The 27,483-nt window shown below is 40.1% G+C and overlaps 4 protein-coding genes across 6 annotated transcripts; all 4 read right to left on the reverse strand.

Annotated features, from left to right (window-relative positions):
- Positions 1 to 3,495: 3,495 nt before the first annotated feature.
- LOC130693763 (glycogen-binding subunit 76A-like) lies at positions 3,496 to 8,835 on the reverse strand. Its single transcript, XM_057517003.2, has 2 exons — positions 8,428 to 8,835; positions 3,496 to 7,046 (listed from the first exon to the last, which is right to left on the reverse strand). The coding sequence occupies exon 2, from the start codon at positions 6,898 to 6,900 to the stop codon at positions 4,537 to 4,539; it is 2,364 nt and encodes a 787-aa protein (XP_057372986.1). The 5' UTR covers positions 6,901 to 7,046; positions 8,428 to 8,835; the 3' UTR covers positions 3,496 to 4,536.
- Positions 8,836 to 11,955: 3,120 nt separating this feature from the next.
- On the reverse strand, positions 11,956 to 16,928 carry LOC130692912 (aminopeptidase N-like). Its single transcript, XM_057516042.2, has 17 exons — positions 16,511 to 16,928; positions 15,772 to 16,242; positions 15,640 to 15,708; positions 15,413 to 15,568; positions 14,792 to 15,133; positions 14,626 to 14,718; positions 14,519 to 14,560; positions 14,370 to 14,418; positions 14,188 to 14,292; positions 14,070 to 14,118; positions 13,903 to 13,984; positions 13,657 to 13,840; positions 13,059 to 13,595; positions 12,800 to 12,999; positions 12,419 to 12,730; positions 12,268 to 12,346; positions 11,956 to 12,202 (listed from the first exon to the last, which is right to left on the reverse strand). The coding sequence occupies exons 2-17, from the start codon at positions 16,236 to 16,238 to the stop codon at positions 12,053 to 12,055; spliced, it is 2,916 nt and encodes a 971-aa protein (XP_057372025.1). The 5' UTR covers positions 16,239 to 16,242; positions 16,511 to 16,928; the 3' UTR covers positions 11,956 to 12,052.
- A 914-nt stretch (positions 16,929 to 17,842) lies between these two features.
- On the reverse strand, positions 17,843 to 20,841 carry LOC130694274 (DNA replication factor Cdt1-like). Of its 2 annotated transcripts, XM_057517444.2 has the most exons (9): positions 20,537 to 20,840; positions 19,866 to 20,341; positions 19,632 to 19,804; positions 19,318 to 19,557; positions 19,075 to 19,232; positions 18,867 to 19,003; positions 18,647 to 18,806; positions 18,395 to 18,576; positions 17,848 to 18,322 (listed from the first exon to the last, which is right to left on the reverse strand). In XM_057517444.2, exons 1-9 carry the CDS (start codon positions 20,769 to 20,771, stop codon positions 17,969 to 17,971), a joined length of 2,115 nt encoding a protein of 704 aa, XP_057373427.1. In that variant the 5' UTR covers positions 20,772 to 20,840; the 3' UTR covers positions 17,848 to 17,968. The 2 variants fall into 2 exon arrangements, with proteins under 2 accessions (XP_057373365.1, XP_057373427.1); XM_057517382.2 differs by having other exon boundaries at positions 17,843 to 18,322; positions 19,866 to 20,841.
- A 451-nt stretch (positions 20,842 to 21,292) lies between these two features.
- On the reverse strand, positions 21,293 to 27,145 carry LOC130698682 (histone-lysine N-methyltransferase EZH2-like). 2 transcript variants are annotated; one of them, XM_059496017.1, is made up of 16 exons: positions 26,753 to 27,145; positions 25,529 to 26,329; positions 24,850 to 24,991; positions 24,561 to 24,778; positions 24,099 to 24,496; positions 23,867 to 24,030; positions 23,733 to 23,759; positions 23,543 to 23,643; positions 23,277 to 23,481; positions 23,039 to 23,210; positions 22,767 to 22,974; positions 22,428 to 22,689; positions 22,178 to 22,348; positions 21,924 to 22,106; positions 21,694 to 21,859; positions 21,293 to 21,623 (listed from the first exon to the last, which is right to left on the reverse strand). In XM_059496017.1, exons 2-16 carry the CDS (start codon positions 26,138 to 26,140, stop codon positions 21,563 to 21,565), a joined length of 3,090 nt encoding a protein of 1,029 aa, XP_059352000.1. In that variant the 5' UTR covers positions 26,141 to 26,329; positions 26,753 to 27,145; the 3' UTR covers positions 21,293 to 21,562. The 2 variants fall into 2 exon arrangements, with proteins under 2 accessions (XP_059352000.1, XP_057377377.1); XM_057521394.2 differs by having other exon boundaries at positions 25,529 to 27,145.
- Positions 27,146 to 27,483: the final 338 nt, after the last annotated feature.

The following is a 27,483-nucleotide window of genomic DNA, read 5'->3' on the forward strand; positions in this document are numbered from 1 at the left end:
TTTTAAAGTTGCAAAAATAATTGTAATGTGCAGAGAATTGTCAATAAAATTTTTTTTATAAAATATTTTTTGCAAAATTCGTTTCTTTCATTGTCTGTGTTAGCTTTGTTCACATATTACATTTATCAATTTTTTTTTTGGCTTTGCTTTATTTGTTTTTTTCACATTAGATGGTAAGGTGACGGGTATTGGTTTATCGTTTATCTGTAAGCATTCTATTATTATCCAGGGATCGAACCCTGGATGTTCGGTATACCTCGCCGATGCTCTACCAATGAGCCACGAATCATATGATTTTAAATTGGCTTTTTTTTCTAGTCACTTGTAGACTTGCATTTACACTTAGAATAAAACTGAAATGCAATTCTGTAATATACTCTTCTACATTATTCTACTTCATTTTTACACATCTACTGAGGTTTGAACCCAGGGTAACAGGTATTGCAGATAATAGCTCTACCACAGAGCTAAGAACCTTATGGAAGTAATAGAAAGATAAACATATAGTTGTGAAAGACTGCATAAACATCCTAGACGATAACATATGATATGCGATAATAAAATATTTAAATATATCTCGTGGCTCAATGTTAGAGCATCGGCGTTGCACGCTGAATATCTGGGGATCGGTTCCCATACGAGTAAAACAAAATACAAAATTACTTCATAAAATATCCAGATTGTTCCTTAAATCTAAGTTGAAGAATTCAAAGAGTGTAATAAATAATACTTACAGATAAACGATAAACCAATGTAAACAATGCTTACCATCAAAGGTGACAAAAACAATAAAGGTGAATTAAGCAAGCTAAATATAAAAAGTGTAACGTGTGAACACAGCGAATACAGACAATGAAAGAAACGAATTTTGCAAAAAATATTTTATAAAAAAAATTTTATTGACAATTCTCTGCACATTACAATTATTTTTGCAACTTTAAAAAGGCACAATAGCCCTTTCAAAAGTTGCCGTCAACCCAGGCAGGGGGAGACACTGCCTTGTTGACCCACCGGGGAGATTACCCGGTGATTGGCTAAGAGAAGCCGGAAGAAGAGCCGAAGATATGGAACATTTTTACTGGAGCGATTAACCTTTAGTTCGGATTTGTGGATAGCCACGTCGCCCTCCGTGAACACATCATCGGACTAAGCGGACCCCCACGTCCCCTTTCCGGCCAGAGCCCTCCAAACCTCGGTATATGTTATTTTTATATATACCGTACAGTAGGGGCATGACCCCCTACGGGCTTATTACGAGTCAAGGGGAAACGGGGCTACGGAAAGGAAGGGAGCCCAGATATGCACTTCAATTTTTTAAATATCAAATACCGTCTCGGGAATCCGAATGAAGTATAGAAATATCATGTCATCCATCCAATCATTACAATTTATTCAGTGTCATGCCCCAAACAAGAATTTTTTCAGATCCAATGTTACTATTAACCTACACTGAGAAAAGAAAAACAACACCATTAAGCATCTCAATTGTTGCTCATGTGACTTACATGACTCACAGATTCAATTTCTGGCAGAAGCTCGGGAAAGGCCATACAAATTGTAGATGAAAATCATTGTATAAGGCTCTTGAAGGATAAAATAACACCCCTAGAATGTTGCATTGTTGATAGTTGTGTTCCCAGTATGCTGAAAATCCTTTCCTATTGGATAAATTTTTTTTTGTAGATTAGACATGGTTGGCAAAAAGGAGGAGAAAAGCTTCATCATAAATTCAAAAATTTTTCAAGAAAATTCCTTTCATACCTAAAGAGTCCATGTATGATGTTCATCGCTGCAATGCCAGTGAAGTGAAACATCTTTAGGGCCATTTAAGTACCCAGCTTCACCAACACTCTGAGTGTAAAGGACAAGTTGTTCTTTAGCAAGGGAAGCAGAATTATTTGAGGTTTCTAGCTATAACAGAACTATAAAGGATTGCTGTTATACAGGATTCATTCACACAAGATGGTACTTCTCATTAGACAATGTGCATACCCTATTACTTTACCTCATACCTTAATGGTAATGCACTCTCAGTGTTTTTTTCAACTGTAAGCTGACTCTTCCATCCTGTAACACTTCCAGACTTGACTTGATCCCCTGCTAAAATTCTGTGAATGTAAAATAATAGCATTAAAAATACTTTTTCGATAGACAAAAAACCGAAAAGTACCTAATCCATGTTTCATGTTGAACTTGTGCCATTTCTGGGTTTCTGTATCACACCCATTTTCGGCCCAAATACGTTCCCACAATTGTTCAGTTCCTTCACTGCATGGGCTTATTACTAACAATTCTTTTAGTGCAGCACTAACAGAATTTAACTTTAACACACTGTCAGGCAGTGGACTGAATAACTAAACAATAAATAATTGTTTGTTAAAATTCTATACTTATTTTGAATTCTTATTTGAAAAGTTTAGGTACCTGGCTGTGTTCGCCTAATGCCAACTCATCCTCATGTTCAGTTAGGGATGAGTTTTGAAAAACCTCCTTCACTGTTTGGAAACTGTTCTGTTCCAATTTGTTCTTTTCCCCTAGCTGAGCTTGTAGACTCAAAATTTGAGCTACAAAACACGAATGAATAAAAGCAAATAAATAGAATCATTACGTATTAGGCCTACGATCCCTAGCTTTGTTGTTATCTAATATTTTGTGTTGTTCCAATAACTGGGCCTGCAGCTTCATAATTTGATCTAATAAACAATAATTAATAATTGAAAACCAATATAATAATGTTTATACTTACCATTTTTTTGTTTTATTATCTTATCCATTTTTCAATTGTTCCTCCAGCCACGCGTTATTCTCCATCCACGCTACTGAACTAACTGCGAATGGAATCCAATGGACTGAAATTGCCTACGCCAGTCATAACGAGTCTGAGCGGTAGATGGCTACGTGTCGGAAAAAAAGAAAAAAGTGTGATTTTTTTTTTTTTTTTTTTGGCGAAATTTTTTTTTTTTTTGTGTGTAAAACGGATTGCCATAATCTATGGCAATCCGTTGTACAACCCCCCCCCCCGCCCTCCCCCCCCCCCCAAAAAAAAATAATAGCGGCCTTTCTTTTTGTTTTACTGCTGTCGACCGGTAGATGACGATAGCAGTGAAACAGAAAAAAAGACCGATATCTTTTTTTTTTTTTTTTTTTTTTTTTGGGGGGGGGGGGGGGGGGGTAAAACGGATTGCCATAATAAACGTTACCTATTCTTAAAGTAACTTCGTGTCGACTGCTGCGAGCTTACTGTCAAAATAGATTAGCACCTCTAGCGAGATATTTGCGAACCAAGAAAGGCAATGCCGCCAAAACGTTCAAAAACGGTTAATAGACACCTGTGTTTACTTTTTAGCGTTTGACCTGAGCCTTTAAGCACCTCCATTTTGATCGGGTACAAGTATTGGATACCAAAAAATGTTTTTTTTCGCAGAAGTCTGTGGAAGAGCAAAGTTTTCCAAATGTATCGATATCAACAGAACGAAAACTTTAAACAAGTGAATTGCGTCCAACGTTTACGTGTATTTTATAGACGGTCTTTACAGTCATCATGTTAAATATAGTGCAACGAAAACAAGTGAATAAATTCTTCTTTAATTTGATTTACAACCTTATTTAGTTTGCCTTTTAAGTTTAGTGTATAATAAGGAATATGGTATACATTAAACGGAGGGTATGGTAGTCCATCGATAAATTGGTATCAGTCGGTGAACGATAATGAAAAGTAAAAACATTTGACCATGGATTTGACAGGAGGGTGTATATTTTATTTGACATGCGGGACGGCAGCGATATGTCAATAAGTAATCCAAATCTGGCGAGGAAGAAGAGCTGTTTCGTCACCAACAATAAATAGTATGCAAATTCTTTTTCGTGACCAGCAATAGCTGCCTCTAGTAGTTTGAAACTTTATTGACATTCAAAGCAATTTTAAAAACATATGACTGCCATTCAATCCCAGTGATGTATGTGGATGCACCCTTCGGTCTTTATTTAGCTTCTTGCGATTAACAATTACATTTCCAATTTAAAATCTTCCTACCCTGCCCATTAGGTATCCACCATCACAACCAAACAGAAAATCCTATCCAAGCTGTACGTAAAAACTGCTTCGATTTTTTTCTCCAGACGTGATCAACTGCAGTCTTAGTGGCATACAAGAATACGGGAAGACAACAAGTGTGATAAAATGAAAACATAACAAAATAATATGGCCAAACGTTCCATTGACAATGTTAATATTTATTTAAAACAGCTTCATATAGTAACTATGTTTCTATTTCACATCTATCGCGTCTCTTTAAGCACTGAAAACTAATAGGTTTTGTACAATATCGTGTCTATATAATATTCTTTAATGATTGGAGAAATTATCAACACCCATACCATCTGTAAAACGGTTCAAAATTATATACGTTTTTTATAGCTATGCAGAAAATAATTTCGTTCAAGAAGGAGGTTGAATCGTATCGAGTGGGATGTGGGAGATATAGCCTCCCTTTACCACGTAGTAACGTGATGTTAATTTCATATTCAAGAAAATTTTTACATATAGGGCAAGAAAGTGTCAGATACAGCCAACGGATTATTTAGAGCAATAGAGGGCAGGTAATTCGAATTGGAAATGCACTGGAACACGTAATTTTTGCTCTGATTGCTATCCCAGATCTCTTGGCCGGCAACACGATAACAGATGGCGAAGATGAGTCTTTGCCCCGGCTGCATTGTTTGGGCACCTGCCAGTATAAAAGTGAAGCGGTCTGAAAGCCCGTCGCAGCTGTCGGGCACGTAAGTAGCTGCCTGGTCGGCTTGAGTACGCCATTCGTCAACCGTGAATCGAATTAGAACAGATTTATGAAAGTCAAGATTGAGAACGCGAACGACACCACGTAATCTGCTATCATCCACCATGCAGGCTGTTTCCAGGGAAATCTTTTGTCGTTTAACCCTATCCAGGAAGTCGGGCATATTCCCCGGTTGGGTGAAATTGGCGATGAGAATACGTGGACTATTGACAAATGTGGTGACAGAATTATTGGTGCTTGGATCTCGGCGTGTAATGCGGATGTAGGAACCCGTTTGTGCTGAACGAGCTAGTGACGATTCATTTTGCGTCGGGGCAACGGCCAAATCGTCGAAGGCCGATTGGGGTACGTGGGGAACTTCGTCTAAGAACGTGCGAACCAGGGCCAAATCGAGACCCAAGGCATCGGCAAATCGAACAATCTTTTTCCCACCTGGAGTTCCTGGGGGTGTCTTGCATGTTTTGAGAGATGTGCTACGTTGCACGCGAGGTCGATTGTGTTGGTCGTCGTTTTCATTGTCCGTTTCTTCTTCTTCCTTTGATGGGGTAGATTCTTTCGTTGACGTAACTTCGGAACTCGTCTGGCTGTATCCATCGTCAACCTCCGGTTTGGTGTTGGAGGCTACATCGATCGCAGGAGACTCAGTCCTGACGTTGACATTGTCATTGACAATGTGTCGATCGTCCATTTCTTTTCCATTTTCAATGGGCAGATCATACTCGTCGGCATGAAAGTCTTTGATGTCAGCAGTTACACCAAACGATTGGTCGCTGATAATAGGATCGAGTCGAACCATGTCTAGTTTAAGTTTGAAAAGATCAGCCAATACATCAGACACCTGTACGCTAGCAGCCCCCAATTTTTCTTCCCGAAAGCAATGCCTGTCTGGAAAGGCTTCACGCGGACTTGAAATTGGCGAACCGGGTGATACGGATTGCGAGGAATGAATGATCTCGCTTTGCAACGGTTCAGTTAAGGAACCGTTGTCGGTTAAGAAATCATTGCTCGTGTCGCCCTCTAACTCTCCTTGAAGAGCAAGGCTTGCACGCGCTGCCATTTCACGAAGCGTCGGTGGCATTTCAACGGGTACCGACTGCGCAAGCGCGTTATCATGGGTAGTGTTGCTAACCGGCATCTCAGTTGTGGCAAGCCCGTTGTGGCCAGACACGTTCATATCAATATTAGTATTCACGGCGTCAGAGCGATCCAGAAAGGGTTCACACACGTGGGCACCGTAGGAGTGGTTAAAGTTAAATCGGTCATGATTGGCTTTCTGGGCAAACCCAGCAGATGCCGGGGATTGCGAAAGACTCTCGTAGAATGAAGGCTCTTCCTCCCTGTCTTTTAAATTGTCTGAATCCTCCTCTCCGCTCAGAGTAGGACTGCCGAATATGTAGCCAGATTCCATGCCGTCTCCTTGGCCCCTCCCTGGGAGGCCGTCGTCACAGTTGATCACAATCGGTGGTTCATGAACCACCGTTTCTTCCCCGGCACTATCCAAGTCGACCGGTGTTTCGATTCCAAAATCAAAATATTGGTCACTATCTGACATTGGGTTTGTCGTTGTCGTGCTACTCGAGTCTGACTCTTGATCTAGGCTCCGCCCTGATGACGCAGACGAATGTACCTCACGATCCTTATGGTAGTTAACCCAGCTTCCGTCCAGGGCATTACGGTTATTGAAATTTGTGCTTGAGTCCATGGTATTTGCAAATGACTCGTTCGGTGATGAAACTAGCGGTAATTTGTTAAGCTGAAAATCTGAAGTCGTATAAACGACGCTGGATAAATTGTCTGCGGATCGATTGGGCGTGATCAGCGGTACGCTAGTGACAACACTTTCCACGCGCTTACTGTTCAAATCAAAACGAGCTTCAACTGCCCAAGAATTGTAGAGATCCTCTTCGTGGCACTGTCTAGCTGATGACAGCTCGTCATCGGTAGTTGACTGCAAAGGGCTCAAAGACCACAATTTTGTCTGAAGTTTCTTAGCGAACGAATGGGCCGCTTCAGCCCGAGAACGACAACCTAAAGCCAACAAGGAACTAAGCGAACAGGCCGCTCCTGTATCTCCTCCAGGTGAGGAGAGCGTCTCCAGATTCATGATCAGCCAAACACATTGATGTTGAGCCTTCTGGTCCTTCTTGGTCCTCCCGTTACGCTTTTTCCTAATACAGAGCACGAACCTTCAAAGAGATTTCGGTAATGTAGGGAGGATTCACACCGACTTCTCCAGACAAGCGTCACTACCTGAATAAGTCGGAAAAAAAAGAACGCGAAAAACTGTTAAGTATTTCGTCGTTCGGACCCCAAAGGCAATCATTAAGAAAAACAGCAAGGCCCCGCTTTCTCTTGAAAAGGCTATAAGGACATGGCCACAGAGAGTCAACAGTCCAATTTGGACCGATGGCGCTGCCACTTTTTTCTACCTTGCAGCCATCAAGGAAAAACATTTTATGCGGAATTGCTGGAAGGGATTCATTATTGGCAAATAGTTCTAAAATTAAGGCTAATCATGTACTGATGGAAACATAACACAAAAAACTTGTTTTGCACGAAACAAACGCAGCAATGATTCAGCAGATTTTGCGGGGGAAAAATCGAAGGTGAAACGTAGCCGCTGGATAATTTAGCATATGACTATGTAAGTAAGTGGCCTACTTTTACCTGGAGTATTAAAAATAAAAGAACAAAGTTTGCAGCTGGGTAAAGCTCCAAAAGTGCAACCAGCAGTTTTAGCAAACGCACACGCACATCTACAACCTTGAAAGACGATTTGGCGGTCATTATCGATTAATAGTCCAATAATTGGTCTGTAAGCAATAACAGTACAATCGACCCACACAGTCACACGTATTCCTGTTAATCAGTGGTGCCATAGGCTTGCAGTTAATCGATAACAGGGCCTCATGCTGTACCAATATCTAGGCAATTTTCTTTTTTTGTGGTTTCTTTTTCTGATTGAATGATGTGTGCCACTGGACTTGAGATACCAAGTAATCATCTTCCCAGAGACAGCAACAAATTTTGGGACAATGCTCAGCTTCAAAACAAAGGATAGATGCAACTGGGAATGCAAAACGTTTTGAGCTTTAACTGTGTTGGGTTCAAAGAAACCTAAGACCTGTCAACAAACTTCAGATGTCTGTGAGTATTATTTTCTCTCGAGAGTTTGGACATTGAACCTCTATAACGCATGCCTATCTGCACCAAGGGCCTCAATAGAGGGCACCGAACTCCCTAGAATCTATGCTAATGTTATTGAAAGTTGACTGGACCACCATATTTAGTTGTTCCTATTACGACCGTACAAGATAACAATATTCAATTCTTTACATGGAAATCACGTGAATTCTAGACTTTCTAACAATAACTAAACAAGAACAATCTAACTCAGTTCCAATTATGTCATTTAGCTGTAACGTCGAATGTTGGTCTAATAAATTTTTTAGCAACGTAACAAAAAAACGCCAAAACCAAACATGGCAAAAGAAACAAGAGCTCAAGTTGCTAAAACAGGATATTGAGAATGGCAATAAGTGCTTGATAACCTTTGATTGATCTTCCAAGTTAACATTTGGCACATATTCCATAAATCATTTACAGGAAATGTAATGTAATGCAAACTTACTTTATTTTTTGAACAGATGACAAGCAGATGAGTGGAGCAGGCAGCACACGTGATCGTTTGACCGACTAGCGACCTTGGCGTAGCTGCACAGCACAACACAAGCAGCAAAGCAGTCCTACTCGACGTTGGACGGTTTATTGGACTGCACGAAGACCGAACGTGACTGAGAGAAGCGAAGAGAAAGGCTGTGTTGTTCGGGGTATACACTCGCACGTAGACGTTGCCAGGTCACCTTGACCGGAGAAACCAGACGAATACTCCGGAAAACGAAACAGAAAGTCCTGTGTAGTGCAAGTCGCCCTCTTGCTATCCCGCCGCCTTATTTCCATCTGAACACAGATGAATGAGGTGCCCTTCTTTATCGCTTTGTTTTGGAAAAAAAAATAATAGTCAGGCGTTTGCGCAATGGACTCCTTCTTTCCCCGGTACAGCAGAAAGTCTTGTGATAAAAACAATTGGAAGCACCAACTGCGTAAAATGTAGCATGACTTCAAATATCCTGAAAAAAAAAATGACACAATCTATTTTAAAAAGAAAATCAATGGAAAATAGAGCATCGTAGTTTCTCACGTCATACTAGCCCGTTGTATTTTCTTTTTCGGTATCAGCTGAAAACCATGCTGACTGTTGCTATGAGTAATATGGAAGTCCATTGATATTCGCCACATGGGATATTCCGCTACGGAAGCCATACAACACTTGGCTTCGCTATCAATGATCTGGGAATTTGCTATTCTTGGGCAGTGTTGTGGGGGCAGATGGAGAATAGAAAGCAATACAATCTTAAACAAGGAAAATAAATGAATAATTAATCTGTAAGATGCTGAAAAAGTAATTTAAAACGCACGTGGGTCAATGTTACGCTGATCAAAACACCCAGAAATGTGAGATCACGCTGTGTGTTTTTATGTGCACCCAACCGTCAGCTGAGACACGTCAGCCGACGTCGCAAAAAATCGTCAGCTTGTTATTGGACAAACCTTCCCGCCAACTTTATTATTTTGTTTTCTTCCCGCTGAATAGCGAATTATTCCCGTTTTAGAGAGAGTCTACGTTGGTTTCTAGAACAAGCCTGGAATTATTCTTAGATCGAGATTGCACGATGATGCTCGTGCCAAGCTATACGAAAACAACCGCCGCGTTCAGAGCACGAGCTTGCTGAAGTGAGAACTAAATTGCTGGAGCTGAGACGCATTCGCCACGAGTATTGCCTTTCGAAATTTGATTTTTTTTTTTTTGCGGGGGCAGGAAAGAATTGAAAAAGATATAGCATTGCAGAAGGAACTATAGCGAATAAAGGGATACCGAAAATATTAAATGAAAACGTACAGCTGATACTAGAAATAACGATTCCCTATTTTTCATTAAGTTCCATGTCAAAAACATGATCATCTAGTACGTTAATCATAACCAATTGGAATATTATCAGGTGAGGTAATATACTTAAAATTTCCGACGTGGAATGAGCTAACCTTGTAACTAAATGCTGCTGCGCATGCGTCCAGCTCGTGGGCAACCAAAGACAAGTCAATTTCGAGCGAATGTCTTTGTTGTCTGTTTTAGGAAATGCTCAGCAATGAATAGACTGGTGTTCTTAAAACAGCGTGAAATGCAAATCCCAAACAAAGCTCACAAGTGTAAGAGCATAGTAAAAATTGGCACGAAACGGAGGACCCAAAGAAACGTTAAATTACCTCGAAAATTATACAGTATACTAGGTATAAATAGTAAAAAATTAATAAAAAGGTTAACATACAAACAGACACATTAAAATGGTGCTAGGATACGTGGGGAATCAACCTCATCGAACAAAACTGTTACAACCCGACATTGGGCGCTTTTCACGCTTCCCCCTTCGCAAACGTCAAGCAAACCGGTTAAAATCAAACACAGCAAAGCAGCCAGTTCAGCACTCGAAGATTTGAAAAGGTGGGAAACGGTGAGGAAGGCTGGGGGCAAAGTCCCTCGTACTTTCAAAAATCGTTAGGCAATAAGAAAAGAAATCTTTTGGTTGGCAAGCTTTGAAAAAAACACAAACAAACTACAATCAATCTAAATAAATCAAACGAAATATATTATGTGCTAAAAAACGGAAAAAATAAATATTGGAAATGTGCGACGACGAATTTTTAAGCGACGAACCATAGAATTCGAAGTTTTTTATATCATGCGAATATATGTTGTAAAAGTTGTAAAAAAAGAAAATAGATGAGTAACCTTGTAGTCAGACTCAGATACCCAAAGACATTTTGGCACACTATGAACTTCTTCTCTATCAGACACGCAACACGCACGTAGACAACAGCCTAGTCATACGATCGATCTATAGACCTATGCGTATCTTTCAAATTTTTGCCAAAGTTAGTAGTCCATGTATTGTGTGTAAGCCACCCTCCCTCAGTTAAACTAGCAAACCAAAAACGCAGTTAAGTAAAAATAAATAAATAAAATAGAGGAAATCAAAAGTTGCAAAGGTGTCGAAGGGATGTTAGTAAATGTGATTCGCTTTTGTTCATAAACCGAAAATCAGAATGAATTAATATGAAAATTCGCTTTGTTTAGTGATTGTTGAAAACCATAGCAGCGCTTTCACGTATCTTTCATTACGAAATTGCTCAGGGAAGAAAGTGCATAATACCTCCATTTATAGATTCCACAAAAATTCTTTCCTCGGTTGTCCAAAATGAAGAACCCCGCAACACATGAAAAACTGAGATTCTTCTTCTTTTTTCCTGAAACCTTTGTGGAAACATCCGAGCAAGATAGGGAATTTAAAAGTCCACTGTTTTGAGGCGGTTACAATCTCACTATCTCGAATAAAACACGTAAAACACGCTTTTCTACGCACGCACAAATTGTCACGTAGGCAAGCAAAATGTGCCGATTGCAGCGTAGACCTTTGAGGAGTTTTTTTTGCTGACGGAAGGTAAGGAAACGTCGTACGCACTGTTATTAAAATGGTGCCCAAATAAGAATTGTTTTATCACTCGATGACCATTTGTGAATTACGAAAGATACCTTAGGTAGGCTAAAATCGAAATAGGAAAATTACGCCTTTCACTGCAACTAATGCTGACCCTTTCGTATTTGTAAACTGAAGCCACGAACGTATTGATAGTCAAGATTGAAATTCAAACAAGCAAACAACAAATTGTGAGTGATAGCAATGTCAGCCTATGGTGCAATCGTGGTCAAAGAATTTTACGTTATCTTCACAAGGGCTGTATAGTGACAACGCGTTTATGCTTAAAGGGTGGCATCTCACGATACTTCCAAGAAAGATTCATAAAATTTTGGTCTATGGATAGTACAGTGACGCATGCCAACCGCGGCGAATTAAATGTCACCATTACAGGGCCATTGGCTTTGAGTGGAATAAATATTCGTGAAGTAATCCCGATAAAGTATTGCTTTTTTTTAAATCGTTTTTTTGTTTTGCAAAACGATTCAATTAAAAAACTAAATTCTAACTAATTCTTGGTTCCTTAATTAAGCGCAAGATAATACTTTGATTCAGATTATTCGCATAAAACGAACATTTTTATTGAATAAAAATGAAGCTTAAGGTTTCAGAATTAGTAGAGCTTTGCTGCAAGAATCTTTTCAATTCAAAAAGATTTTTCCATCAGAAGCCTTTATTAGCGAACCACTGGTTCAAGATTTTGAAATTTTTATCCATCCATTTAATGTTGGCAGATACTACCGACTGAATATTGTTGGCAGACGTTTGCGCTTTTTGGAGTAACATAACTTTCGACTCCATAAGTTTTTGAATCTAGTCGCAAAAAAGCGACAACTTAGTCACAACATAGATAAATATAAAAGTAAAAATCAACTTACCTTGACAAGCTCCTCCTGCGTGTTAAGGCTGCTTGTAGTACTGCTAAGCATTTGAAGGACGCGTACTGGATTCCCAAAGCTATTCATTTAAAATGATGACAAAAAACTGCGATCAGCCGCGAACAAAAGAATTAAAATTGAAATTTCTTACTACGAAAACATTTCTTCAAAATGATTTACGACGAATTGGAAGGCTATTCTTCGTCCACCGGGATTGCTAGCCACTGCGCTGATCACACGGCGCCCGTCTTGCTTGCGAATTCCCGACTTTGGATCGAGCGCGAAGGACAAATAGCGAATAAGAATCCAAGGATCGCGACTGCATCCAAGTGCCGACAAAAGAACATCTCGATCCTGCGCCGAGGTCGTATTAAAGCTCATTTGATAAGCAAAGTCCCATTCCAATTGGCCGCCGTATTTGATGGCAGTACAGTAGGTAGAGGACCGAAGATCGGGAATGATGCTGTATTTTAAAAAAGGAAGCGGTATTCTTGCATTTCTTTTTAAAATTAAAAAAATTAGCGCATACAACCTGTTTGATCTAATAGGATCCGGGCTATCCATCCATTTGTCAAACAACAGCTGCGCTTGTCGAATGCAGGGCCTATATTCTTGACTACACGCTTGGGTTGTCATTGAGATACGCAACATTTTGGTGAGGGGACTGTCATTAGGCTGGAAGTCCGTTCCTAGGCGGGTGTAGGAGGGAACTACCAATGACCTCATAAAGGCCTAAAAAGCAAAGCATTCAGTGAACTATAAAATGAGGAAATGGCGCATTCAAATAATACCTTGTATCTTCCATGATCTTTTGTATACGATAACATCCGACCAATATAATTTAGAGCCCTAAAGGCGCTAGTCCAAGGTACATGGTGATCCTCATTGGAAAGGTATTCAATTAGGTTGAAGGGCGTAGAGTACGGCAAAATTTCTGCAGCAGCCAAAGCAAATGCATCGTCGATGAGGTAAGCTCGGTTGATGGGGTGGATAACATGGTGACAAGTTTTTAGTTGAAGGTTAAGAAGCCCCCAATTTCTTTCGTCATAATTGACTCGATAGTAGCCCGTAGCAAGAATGTTGGCAATAATCCAAGAATCTTCACTTTTGCCGATAAATTTAGTTGCAGAGAGTTCATTCGGGGTGAGCCAAAAAGCAGGCCGAGTGTTGCTTTGGTTAAAATCCTGAACAACAGAATCAGTGAGCGAGACTGGTACCCACCATCGATAGGTTGGGAAATCTGTTCGTTTTGATCCGACGGAATTTGTGGCGGTTGTTGATTTCTCAGCACTTGAAGTAGTTGGCGTAACTCCACGTAGGAACCGTTTCTGTACATCAAATGGTTGTAATAAGATTGGCTAGTTTTATACATACCAGCGTCAATCTTACTTGGTGGATGAAGGCGTAACCATCCGTGTAATTTCGCTCTATGGTGATGACCGGGAAACCCATTTGCAACGTCCAGGTGTCCATAATCGTTTTAATGTCAAGATTCAGTGGCAAAACCGCATCCCGGTGAGCCTGTTCACTCAAGAATTGCCAAAGTTCATCCTGTTGAGCATTTTTGTACTTCCTTAAAATAAAATCAATAAATTCGCTTATCATACTATTGTAGTTTTAACCAGATTGCAATACTTTTCGTTAAGATAGTTGGTGATTCCCTGACGGAATGTTGCCTCTCCAAGAAAATCATTCATCATTCGAATCACAGCAGCACCTGTTATAAGTTAGTATGTTAAATACAGAAAATGTAAATGTAAAAATACTCAAATGAGCTTATATAGATTCATCGTGTTTATTACCTTTTGTATAAGAGATGGCATCAAAAATTTCTGTTATTTGTGTTGGGTGCTGTAAAATAAAATAAGTTGTTTGTTACAGAGTTCTTTGAACGAACTAATTTTGAATTTGAGTATTTACTGCAACATCTATTGATATGGCGTGAGACGATTCAAGTCCGTCCGCATCCATCACGGAAAGAAAATCTAAAGCTTGCAAAGTGCCATACTGATATTTGGGTGATACCTATTTCATAGATGAAAAAGTAAAAAAAAAAGGTTAAGAAAAAAAAAAAATCTGATCGCTCATTTGGCATTTATTACGTTGTCAAGAACCAAGCGTTGAACGTATGTGGCGAAGCCTTCATTCAACCTATTTGATTAAAATTAGATGATTTACTTCTTCCTTACATAATTAAATTTTTTAATATGTAATTTACTAATGTAATTTACTATTTAATTAAGTTTATTACCATAAACCGTTCCACCAATCCATGGTAACTAAATTTCCAAACCTGAGAAAAACATTCAGTAATTAGGTAAGATTTTGATATATATTCAACCATAAAGGTGATCTAACCATTGATGTGCTAACTCGTGGGCAATAACACGTTCGACGTTCATTTCATCGCGAATCGCTGCCGATTTTGGATTCACCAGCAAAGTCGTCTCTCTGTGGGTTAGCAGTAAAAGTAGGACACAGTAAGTTTAATAAAACCGGCTAAAATAAAACCATTTCACGAAACCTGTAAGTGACGAGTCCCCAATTTTCCATGGCACCAGAGGAAAAGTCGGGCAAACCAACAAGATCAATTTTGGGAAGGGGAAACGAAACTTGAAAATATTCTTCCAAAAATTCAAGCATAGTGGGCGCCACCTTTACGGCCAAGTCCACTTGATCAATCGCATCCGCACGCGCCCATATGCGTATGTCTGTTACATTGTGCGTCGATTGGTTATCGCTATCTTTGCGAATGACCGGCCTTGCTTGGCGAAAACTGAATTCCGAAACCAAGCACGCAATAAGATAAGTTGACATTGGCACGGACTTTTCATAGAAATCCCAGACCCAACCCTCTTTGTTGGACCTGTTTTTAAAATACAAAAATTATATTAGCCTTGGTTTCGATGTGAGAGTGACCCTTATATCAAATGTAAAATGGGTGCGTGAAATACAAGTATTTGACAGTAGAATGATTAGTTTTGCGCGTTAGCATTTAACTAGCGGGGGTTTCCAATTTAGAAATTTAAGATTTAAACAAGAAAGTGGATGAAAAATAAAAAATAAACTATTTTGCCTTTTCAACAACCACGAAATTTATACTGTAATAACCGGTAAGACCACTCAAGCATGGCTTTATACTTACATAGGTTCGCTTTTGACATGCGGCATATTAGACAGTGATGTGTAGTTGGTTCGCCGTCCGATTGACATGGTGAAAGTGGCTTTCATGGCTGGCTCGTCAAGGCATGGAAAAGCTAGTCGAGCTGACGTGGGTTCAAATTGCGTGACACCCACCCATCTGACGGTAACAAAGAGTTAAGCTATTTTTATAATTTTACTTAACGGTTCTATTGCAATAAAAATCCATACTTTTTAGTTTTGCTTTTCAAATCCAAATATTCGGAGCCATAAAAACCCTTCAAATTCTTCGCCAATGACCTGTTTTACCAATTAAAGTTATTACAATAAAACATTTTGTTGTCTGTCCATCCAAGTACGTACCCGGAATAGTTAAAACTGACGCGGTAACGCCCGTTTTCTTCCAACTTCGAGCCTAAATAAATTATGACGAATTCTTTTTCGACGTCGTATGAAACTGGACGAAGGACTTTCAACATCTCATGTTTTTCACTAATCCCGGTCGAACTGATTTTGCTAACATCATTTTCTTGCATTATGTCCTTTGCTTTTGACAGAAGTTGGTTAACGAAAATGCTTTCCTCGTTCAATGTCAAATTCACAGCGTGCATCACAATACGATCTGTAGGTGACTGTACGAAAAAATCCAAGTGAACAAAGCCTTCAATGTCAGTGTTGCCCTGATGAATGTCAGGGATTATGCCAATGTTGTAGTGTTCTGGCACGATGGATTTCGGAAGCCTAATATCGGGCAGAAATTTTCCTTCTGTGTTCACGATAGTACCACACAAAACTGCTGCAAAGAAATAGAGCCCCATGACAGGAGCCATTGTTCTAAACAAAACCAAAAACTAATTAGAACAAATTAAATATCTTCGAACGTAAATTATTTGTTTTTGTTTCTTAAACACTGCATATTCAATAAATAAGTATTACTAAATGGATTGATACAACGACAATCCCAATGCCGCTTCGTTTAGATTTTCAATGATCTAGAAAAATATAACATATTTGTAGTTCCATATTTACGTAATCCTCAACCAGTAAACAACAAAATTATTTACAAATTACAAAAAGGCAAAAAAATTGCCATTAAATTTACCTGTATAAAAACGAAGAGGTCGACCAGAAACCACGGTGTCTGGGCAACGGAGAAGTTTTGAAAAGGGTTTCACTTCGGCTCCACGTGAAGACAGACTGGCGGCCTCTCTAGCGTCATGTCCAGTGCCTCAAAGCATTGTTTGTGTTGCTACTGGGAAGGCGGGTCTTGAAAGGGCATAATAATTTGATCTCTGGAGAACTTGTCGTTGGAAACAAAACAACGATGAGCCTTTGGCTAGACCATTCAGGTAGAGCAGAGGTCATCAATCTTCGTTTTGTCAAAACCTGATCCAGAAGGTACGCCCAGAAAACGAATGCAATTCGCTCAGCAAATACAGATTTTGTTCTTTCCACGTGTAATTCTAAGATTAGTGTACGACGTGGAGATTTTCCTTCGGGCATTATGTTCAGAATTGCATTCGCTGCTCGTTTAGTTGTGCAGTCAGGTAAAAGGTAAGTGACGTCACAGCACGTGAGTCGACCTAGGACAAATGCAAAAAATGTTTGTATGAACAAACTGTCTAGTAATACCTATAAAGAAGCTAGTCACTGTTGAAAAATTTGCAGGGAAATTCACAGGGAAATTTTGAAATTTGTCTCTATTTATTATTGATCGTAATCTGGTAAGTAGCCTACATTACTTTGAGTCCTGAATTACTGCAATCTAGCTAATGACAGACAAAAACATCAATATCTAACCAGATATTTTAAAAACTGGTAACTCTTTAAGAGTGGTATTCAACCTACTGATGTATGATATTCCTTTTAGTTTCTGATTTGGAGATGATTGGCAAAACTTTTCGTATACCACCATACAAAATTCTCAAAGCACGATATGGTATCGAATCCACAATGCTAGGTATAAGGTTGTTTTACTTCAATACAAATTCGAAATAAAATAAGATTGGCAATAAATGAATGTCAGATCTTACCACGAATTCGAAAATATCTTCTTGCTTTCGATCACGAGGAAATAGGGAATTTGAGCTGTTTTCAGCTAACACCTAATTCCCTGTCATGGCCAAGGCTTACATTTCTTATACCACTGTATCTCTGTGTGTCTGCTAGTCGTCTTCAAATCTATTCCCGCCCACTACCTCGTTGCCATCATTCCACCGCGTTGCCGTCATAAATAGATATTGTTTATGAGTTATGACTGCCTCTACTGGAATTCAAAGGATTTCTACAAAAAAACACGATTTCGAGAAAATCATTGAAATTATCTAAGATTTTTACGTCAAAAGTTAACTAGATATTGCAGCACTTGTATGCACTAAATAATAAATAAAACGCAAGAAAATTGCGGTGTCGACCTGTATCCGGAAAACCGATGGAAATATATCCCATTTTATTTTGTTGTAAAAAAAAACATATCGAGCCAGTTCAAAAATAAAATGAGTTGAAAAAAAGTTCGCAAATATAAAAACGTTGCAATTAAAAACCACACGTGTTAAACGAGTTAACTTTTGGCGTTGTCTTCAAGTTTCTGATAAACGATGTTGCTATCGATCTTCCGATCCACTTTAACGTAATCAATACCCGCTCTACTTAAAATATCCAGCCATTCCGGGTATACTTTTCGCAGCAGTTTTATTTGTTCTTCTACCGTCGACGCACTCATGATTCCCCGGTGACTATATTGAATCTTTTCGATGAGGGGCCGCAGTGCGATAACTGACTTCTTCTCCGTCACAAAAATACTGTTAATAATTCTGGCTAACTCTGGAAGCATTTTTGACATTCCTTGCCGACGGATTTCTTCTGTATTCATCGTCATTTGTGTTTGTGCTTTTGCGGCTTCACGGGCGCGAATCTGTAAAAAACAAAACAAAGAGAGTTGGCAGCGTTGAACACATATAATGTGACTTATACGATTTATGCATACCTTGTCTATCAGAGATTGCGAAACGCCTTTTAATCCTGCATTAACGGGCGCTGTGGGTTTCGGGGCTTCTGTTTCCTGTTGAAGGTTTGTCTGAGGTGGTGCAGTCGAATCGCTAAGCGCAGCCCGTTCCTTTAAGGCGGCTTCCAATCGAGGATTGAGTTTGGCAAGATTGTGTGCTTGTTCTAAAAGATTAACTCGAATTATGAAAAACGATATTCTACTGTAACTGAGACCTAATACAAAGTGAATTACCAAGTACATCTTTGGCAGTTGCGAACGTTTGAACGTCAGGGGGTGTTGGCAAGGGTGCCAAAGGAATATCAGGAACAGCATCAACGTCGAAATTTTGATGCCATCGGGTAATCTTGTCTTCGGCCACTTCTAACAGGGGATTGTAATTAGCCAGAAATTCCTATAAGAATAATTAAAAGATTTAGTATGTAACAAATACCATATATGCAAATTCGTATACCGTATGATGTTCCTTGACGATCTTGATCAAACGATTATGGAAAACATAGCGTCGCTCTATTAGCATACTCGGTGCTAAAGGTTGAAAACTCTTTTGGTCTTCATTTAAATCATCAGATTCTTCTTCATCAAGCAATTCTTGGGGGAAAAAATACATATATAACATACAGGTATTGTTAAAACAAACGGTAAGATTTGCGTTTAATTACTTGAACTCAGATAGTTCAATCTGGGAGTCAAGGTTAAGTGGTAGGAACGATTCTTGACTGGAGAGCTTCGAAGGTTGGCTACAAGTTTTTCATAATTAATCTTGTAGGCTGTAGGAAAGACATGACAAACCTGGGCTAAATGCTTCTCTGTAAAATCCCTAAAAAGAAACCAAGACGATCTTCTTAATAACCGTATCGGAAATGTTTATTTTTATGTATAAAAAGTAACAAAAAACTAGATACCTTTGAAGCATTTTTTGTACAGCAGGTTTCAACTTGCTGAAATGGATGCACTCTTTCCTGTTATACAACATAGCGACGACAGTTTCGAGACAGCGGAACACTTCATTTAGAACCTTGTATTTATAAGGAAGAATAAGATGTTCTGAAGGAGCTTGAGCAAGGGCATGGAAACGCTCAAACGCTGGCCTTTTCTCAGTTTGCGTCTGTCGTTTACCGGGTGATTGTGCTGTTTTTCCTGGGCTGTTGAAATAATTGGAATATTTATTCAATGCTACTTTTCTTTTTTCGTTATATAGTATTATGTAGCAATGTACCTAACCGGGACTGCGAGATTAAATTCAAGGTTTGAGAACTTCTTTAACTGGACTTTGCTTTCGTAGAACTCCTTGACTTTTGCCGAACAGTCATTGACTTTTGAGAGCTTGGCTCGAAGTTCAGCGAGATTCTTGCTGGTCCCGAGACGAGATTTCACTTCTTCCGGCGTTAACTAGTTAAATACGATATGAAAATGTAAAATGAAGGTGAGAAACAATAAAAAAAATTAGTACCTTTTCAGCAGGAGCTACTTTATCAAGTAAAGATGCTAAAGATTTTACAGCTGGAGATTTGAACCTTTTTTCTGCTAAGTTTTGCAATAATTTCTCAGAGCTTGACTGAAGTGGCCTGTTATTGAGTAACGGACTGCCTTTTGCACGAATAGGAGAACTGATGGCTGGCTTTCGGGGAGAAAGTGTTCCCATACATAAAAATGTAACTGGCTTTGATGGAGAGTTTAGTTGGTCAGCATTGATTTTGACTTCAATGGCTTGATTGGCTGTAACATTTTGGTTTCCCATTTCCAATTTTTTACGAACTCTTATGGGCAACTGAACTCCAATACTTTTTTCTGTAGGTTTCTCTGGTGTTGTTTTCACTACCTCAGATTGTTCATCAATGCACTGCATTTTCCTCTTACGACATGATGTGCTGAGACTGGTTGACCCTTTGGGGGTTGACACTTCAGCTGGGAAGGATCCATGATTATCTGCAAAAGATGTTGCCTCCTCTTTGATTACTTCTGTTTCAGCAAAACCATTCTCACACAACAAGCTTTTGGGAAGGGAAACCTTCAACAAACTTTCCACCGATTTCAAAGTCTTTTTACTTTTTCTTATACAAGACTTTTTCTGGACAGTTTTTACATGTTCTATGCCATCAGTAAAAATGTTTTTGGGGTTACCTGGTGGACCAGGCTCTTTTTTCAACTGCTCACTTTTCAACAGCACGTCTGGCTCCGCGATGATGTTAGCTGTCGTCTCCTGTTTAAGGGATGCTATAGCCGGTTTAATATCACAATTAGATCTAATTTCACACACGGGGTCATCTATAAGAGCTTTTCGTCTTTTCGCAGCAGCTGCTGAAGAATTTGCTTTGGTGGGACGGTAAAAACCTGTGATTTTTGGTTGGGATGCCATGTTCGTGGCTTTGTCCAGTAGCTGAGCGTCGCAGCCCCTGAATAAGTGTTTTGGCGCCACCAAAGTCAATCACAATGTTGCCAGAAATGAATATGGGCCACTGTTGCAATATTCCAATTTTCGATTTCCCAATTCTTAATTTCAAAATTTCAATACACAGAACACAGAAGAAAACGGTCCTAAAATATTATTAAAAGACGTATTCCCCAGGAGTTATTCAAGTTATATTTTGTTCCTGGAAACCACTTTCGACAAGCACCTTTATGTAAATAATCGGTATTTCGATATCTACCCACTTTAGTGGTTGCAGACTCGCTTATGAAGCAGGGCCCTTGATTGTAAAATATTGTATTTTTCTCAAATGAATTTAGGTATATTTATTAGAGATAAGTTGTTATTTGCGAGGCATGATATTCAGGTCGTTTCTGAGTGTAAGATTACCATTTTGATTATGCCATATTTTGTTGATTTGTTATATGGCATTATTTTTTAAAAATTATAGTATGTGCACTCTAATGCAATGATTATGAAAATAGTTTATTATTGATCTAAGTGTTTGTCAATGGCCAACGCACACCGATCAGCGAACAACGTGAGAAAGAATATTCACTATCAACTGATTTACGATAAAATCGAATTACTACAATACATAGGCATGATTTAACACCATGATTTACATAAAGCACAAAACGTGTTATTTAGTCTAGAAACGATGCTTTCGTTCATCCAGTTAAGTACTGAACCTGACGAACTCTGTGAAGGCCTCAAAATTTGCAGATCGAAAAACTATTTTATAGGAATTCCGCTTCTCTTTCAATGCCAACAAATTTCAGTTGCTCTGTAGGTCCATACCTGAGACGAGATAGAGATGACACATGAAACGATGTTTTAACTGTAACTAAACTAAACAAGGAAAGCTTACCTGTAATCAAAGAATAGCTCCTCTCCAGAGTGAATGAACCTTTTGGCGAAGATACCGATTCGGTGATCACCGTTAACCATCATGACTTTGGCGTAACAGTTGGGGTTGATCGAATGATTGGCAAAGCGTATCTTGTTGCCTTTTCTGGTGGCGTCAACAACAAAGTCTGTAATCACAAAACAGAAACGATTGGAGATCAAGTTTAATTGAGCATAAAGAACAATGCTTACCATTATTGAGGTTGAACAAAAAGGAGCACATGTATTTGTCGTACACTTTTCCTCTTCGATCGGCTTCATCTTGCGAGATAATTTCGCCGCAGTATTCTGAAATGAATTCATTCTTCTGAACCGTTTCTTTCAAAAATATTCCCCAACCAGCCACGTCGGAGGGGGCCATTAAGAGATGCTTCCCTAAGAAAAATGAAGAATAACATATTGGTTACTAATCGTGGAATACTAGGTACTATCATCAGAAAAATTACGCAATCCCCGTTGAACGCTGACGTTCTTGCAGGTAATTTTGGTAACATCATGGTGATCCGCCCCACAAGTACCGCACAGGTCTGGGTCACATTCACGAACGGCCAAGAAACAGGGGCACTGTTTGGTATTGCATTGAGCTTTGCATCGACAACCTGGAAACCTGTTTTGGCCTGAAACGGATTTTTTGACAAATCACAGAAATTTTTTACTTCTTAAATTTAGTAAATAAAAGATTTGTCCTAAACTTACAATCCGAGCTGCACTGGCAGAATTTCTCGCAGAAATTTTGTGCATTTACACACGGGCAGTTGGAATCGCATGGCTGACCGGGATGGTCGCATGGAGTAAAGTTGTGGACGTGATTTGATGAGGCATCTTTCTTAAGCTGGATTTTACGGCAGTGAACGGACCAGAGTCTTAGCTTCTTTTTCTTTTTGCGCGGTGGGGTAGCTTCCTTCTCGGCTTCGAGGGCCGGTAAATCGGCGGCTTCTTGCTGAGCAAAGCGATAAACCTGCCATTACAAGAATTACGCAGAGACCATTTACGTGCTATTGCATCCTAATAACTATGAGCAGTCGGCAAACGCACCTGCTGACATGTTTTGCTAAGAATAGACTGGGCAATAGCGCAATAATTGTTGAGAAAAATCGGATGCACTGCTCTAAACAGGGTTTGTTCCGCAGGTGTCCAAATAGCTTGTAACTCCGGGTCGATGCCTTTTAGAGGATTCAGCTCTTGAGCAGGTGGTGCTTGGGCAAGGGGCGTGCTTGTGCCAGATTCATTTGATTTACTTTCCCTGAATCGAAATATGGAAATATCTTAAGTGGTTTCGGGTGGTATTTCTGTTCAATTTTATTTACCTCGACGGCCCTGCCTTCTCATTAAGGCTATTCTTGCGTTCAGGTACCAAACTCGAAGAACTATTCGAGTTTTCATTGGAGCTAGCTGGAGTTGACGCGTTACTCGCCTTAGCAATTTTAGGAGCAACAGATTCTGGTGGGTTATGGCTCTCAACGACGACTTCCATTGCACCTTGAAAGAAAAAACGATTAACAATTATTACCCGAAACAAAGTAGTTGACAAACATGTTCATTTACATTCTATTTCTTTCTCATCTTTGATAGCTCCCGACGAATTTCCGTCGCCGCCATTCTCAACTTTGACGCTACTATCATTGCTATCCTCAGATGAAGCCTCATTACCCGAATCCAGAGAAAGAGTCTTCCGAATTTTAAGGGGCTGCCCGTCTACTTCATCACCTTCTTTTGCCGCTTGTGCTGCCAATCTCTCCAGTAGACCTTCCTGTAAAAATTGAGCTTCAACAATGGCTCCTAGCAAGTTTTTGAATTTCAGGGAATCTCACCAGATACATGTAGCATTGTGGTCCACACGGCTGCTTAGGAAGTTTGAGATCGTTACACTTTCTCTTTTGACTGTTGGGCCCAGGGTGGTATGACTGAAGACCTATTACAGATGAAATTTAAGTTGCATGTTTTATTACAATGCAAAATTATAGGCGAATTTGAAAGCATGTGAAACAAACAGCAAATTACCTCGACGAGGCACAGCTCCTTGAGTTTCTTTAGAGAAGAGATAGCGTCGGAAAAAAGGAATTGAGTAAAGAATACGTAAGAAACGTTCAATCTAAAGAAGGAGATCATTCCAACAACATTCGATAATAACTTACGATGAAGAAAACAGTCGTATTTAAAGCACCGGCGACAGAACAAGGTATGAAACGAATGCATTGCTTGTTCTCTTTGTACAGACAGGGCTTTCAGACCGTCAATATTTGGAGTACACTCGCTACCCAAGGCAACTGGATCAACTCGTTCTGTAAGTTCCATATACCTGCGTATTAAACACACTATTGTTTACAATCAAATCGTTAACATAAATGTTTAATCTTGTTGAGTGACCTTTCTCGAAATTCTTCGGGTGTTCCCTTGTCAGGAAATACAGAGGCAATTGCTTGAAAGACGATGATATTAGGGAGATCTTTCGCTGATATAGAGCCAGAGGTGCCAGCTGGCTTGTCATTGGCCACTGTCACGGCCTCGCACCGAGCATCTTCGTCTGGTTTCTCTGCTTTGACAGCTTTTAAACTGCTAGGTTCGGATTTCTCATCCTCTTCGCAAAAGGGGACTAAGGCAGTGACTAGTTCCACGAAGACGTCGTCATCGATGACGCCCCCTTCGCGGTCTCCGTGAACTTTCCCGTCATAGTTTTTGATCAGTTCTTCGATAAACGTTCCTTCCTGGTCCAACACATCATCTCCCATGTAAGGGATGTTGTGAAGAACTGTTTCATCCTCGACCTGTGAAGTTGAATCCAATGAATGACATTTTTCCTTTGAAGATATTAAATCTCTACTTGTTTACCATGAAATTCTGTTGAAGCCCAGCCCAAGTGTACATGGTGGGTACAGGTGCAACTGCATTAATGATTTTAACAGGCACTACTTTCTGATCTGTGTTGACTCCCATTCCATGTTCAGGTTTGACTTTTTTCATGCACTGACTGTGAGCTGGCCATTCTTGGCTGCACGCCCAGAATGCTTTGCTCACCTCCCATTTCTTCTGGTTGGCAGCCACTCTCTCTGTGCAAGCAATGAAAATTAGGATTAGAAAGGGCAATCTCAAGATTTAGGTGAATGAAAATAGAACATACCAGTGACATTCTTTCTGTTATCGGACCAAGCTGCACGGATCTCATCGGCCCGTTTATAACGACGAGATTGGCGGATCCGCATGTACTCGGATTTCACTCGCCGTTTCCACTCGGCCGATATCTTGTACTTGGGTGCTTCATTCTGTTAAAAAAAAAAGACAACAGGAAAAGTGTTTAAGAAGGTATGTTGTATAACGAGGCTAATTCGAGTTACGGGGATTGCGAAACCAGGGGTATCAGTGACCAAGTTTTCCATCGATCACCGTAAAAAAAAAATACCCAGAAATGGGTTCGTCAACACTTGTTTTTCCAACTGTCACGCGTGAAGACAGTTGACAGCTGCCACAACATTGCCATTCCATAGAACAAAGCAAATTGTCGGAAAACTATTTGTCTCACTTCGTGAATCCTTTAAATATCCATTTGGTTTCGACAACAACAATTTTGTTTGAGATCAGTTGTAAACACCTGAAGAAGAACAGATGTTTAGGTAAAATCAATTCAATCGAATGGCAACACTGCTGCGAGAGGGGGAAAAATTCCCTCCAAACGAAATCCGCGAGCGCGGGACTTTCTTTGTTCATAAAAAAAAAGTCCAAGGTGTTCGAAAGGCTTATTCGAAGAATAATTAAATTGTTTTCACGAAATTTGCTTACTTTACACAAGAACACCGACATACCTGTTTAGGAGACGAATCTGGAACACTGTTAGACTCAGGCGAATCGGTGGGCGCCGGTGGTTGTTGCTGACTATGCTGCACTGAAGCGTTTGTTTTGTTATCCTCCTCTGTGGCCTTGGATTTGCGACGAACGACCATATTATTGTTGGTAGAAGGTTTCTGAGATCTGAGTGCTGTTTTGGCCTTGTTGGCATTTCTGGTTAAGGTCTGAGTAGCCGAACCTTGAGCTGCACGTGTGGCCATTTTGACAGTGGGACCTTTGGCGATCTGTTGGACAGGCAACGACGAGGAGGTTGTCGGTCGCTGCTGAAGTTGAACCGCCGTCTGCTGAATGACTGCTGATGGCGTCTGCTGCTGTTGTGGCAACTGGCGGTGGCGTCCCGGTCTAGAAAGGGCGCTGCCGTTGAGTGTTTGATGTTGGCATATGTGTTCACCACAAGATGATTTCAGTTTACCATTTTCGACCACTGCATTGGCATGACACCATCGGTGGAAACACCGCCAATAAACGGTGTTGCCTGAACGACGATTAATTCGGTATTTGAATCCATCGATGAATAATGTCACTCCACCAATACGATTTTTTGTAAACTTCACTTCACGAGGCGCCATGGTGCGGCCAAAACAATGCTGTTTTTAAAATTATTGTTATTGAACAACGCAAAAAAAAAATGTTTTTCTCCGAGGCTTAGAAATGAACGTCAGCAGTAAGCAATCCGTTTTCTGATTGTAGTACTGCAGGAACCGTTAGAATTCAAAGTCAAAAACTTTTTAAAGCAGCTCGACAGCGTACCTCCGAACCTGACAGGAAAGGAGAAAAAACTGAAAAATAAGCAGGGACAAAAAAGCACAACAAGTTGGTGTAAGAAAGATAACTCGACAAGTCGGGTAAACTATTTGTAGTAGACACCAAGCTCTTACACACAGACGGGGCGCAACCTCCTCTCGCCACCCCATTCTTATACTACAGTGCACCATACTATCCGCTACGAGACGCACACAACGCGCACAAGATATTAAGAGAAGCCTTAGGGATTGTTGAGCGCTGTGTACGGGCAGTAGGTTGTAATTTCGACCCCCTCAAGGAAGAAGTTTTTGGTGGATGGTTGTTGGTTGAAGGGAGGTGGGAAGGAGGATTGGAAGGGGACGAAGAAAAAGAAAGGTTAGATGTATGGGAGAACGAGCGAAGGGAAGAATAGTTAGTAACTTAGTTTATTATACGACCTTCAAAAGCCCTAACCGTTTCAGACGTGTCACCCCCAGCAGACGGATTCTTGTCGACTTTTAACACAAAAGTGAGACTTGTTTAAAGCCTAGGATACCACGAGTAAAGTCTGACAAGTACTGTGGAACGTCCAGTTGAATGGCTGTCCGATACACATACTTTTTCTTTCACAACAGATGACATTCCTCTCACCGTGAAAATGATTATACGTCCTCAATTTTTACCGCGCCCTTTTTGCTTATGTCTGTGTGGATCTGCTTCAAAGCTGAGCGGGACTGATAAGATAACGTGTCTGATCGCCAGGGTGCGTGAGCCTTCTCTGGCCAGGAGATTCAAAACGGCGGCCAACAAAACCGTTCACGTGGACATCCGCTAGGTTCCAACCCCAAACGGAACTGGGCAGAAAGTCGAAACACGTGCCCCATTTCGTAAAACCGAACGAAATGGTATTTACAGTCCGAAATAGCTACGGCCAGTTGCTTCTTTCTACTTTGATCAGGTGCTCGAGCGTCTAGTTTATCGTTTTTTGTTGATATTTTCAGCTTTTTGCTGATTGGCCAGAAAATCAAACCCAAAATGTACTAGAAAACGAAACAGGTAAAGGTAGAACTCTTGTTCAAAAAGACTTTCGTTGTTACCGAAACTTTCATTGATATTCGATACGTCGTGATAGGGCAACCGTTTATGGTTTGTGAAACTGTCTTTTCGACAGCCATCTAGCGGTCATGCT

The sequence above is a fragment of the Daphnia carinata genome, chromosome 7 (genome assembly GCF_022539665.2).
Source record: "Daphnia carinata strain CSIRO-1 chromosome 7, CSIRO_AGI_Dcar_HiC_V3, whole genome shotgun sequence".
NCBI classification, from domain to species: domain Eukaryota; kingdom Metazoa; phylum Arthropoda; class Branchiopoda; order Diplostraca; family Daphniidae; genus Daphnia; species Daphnia carinata.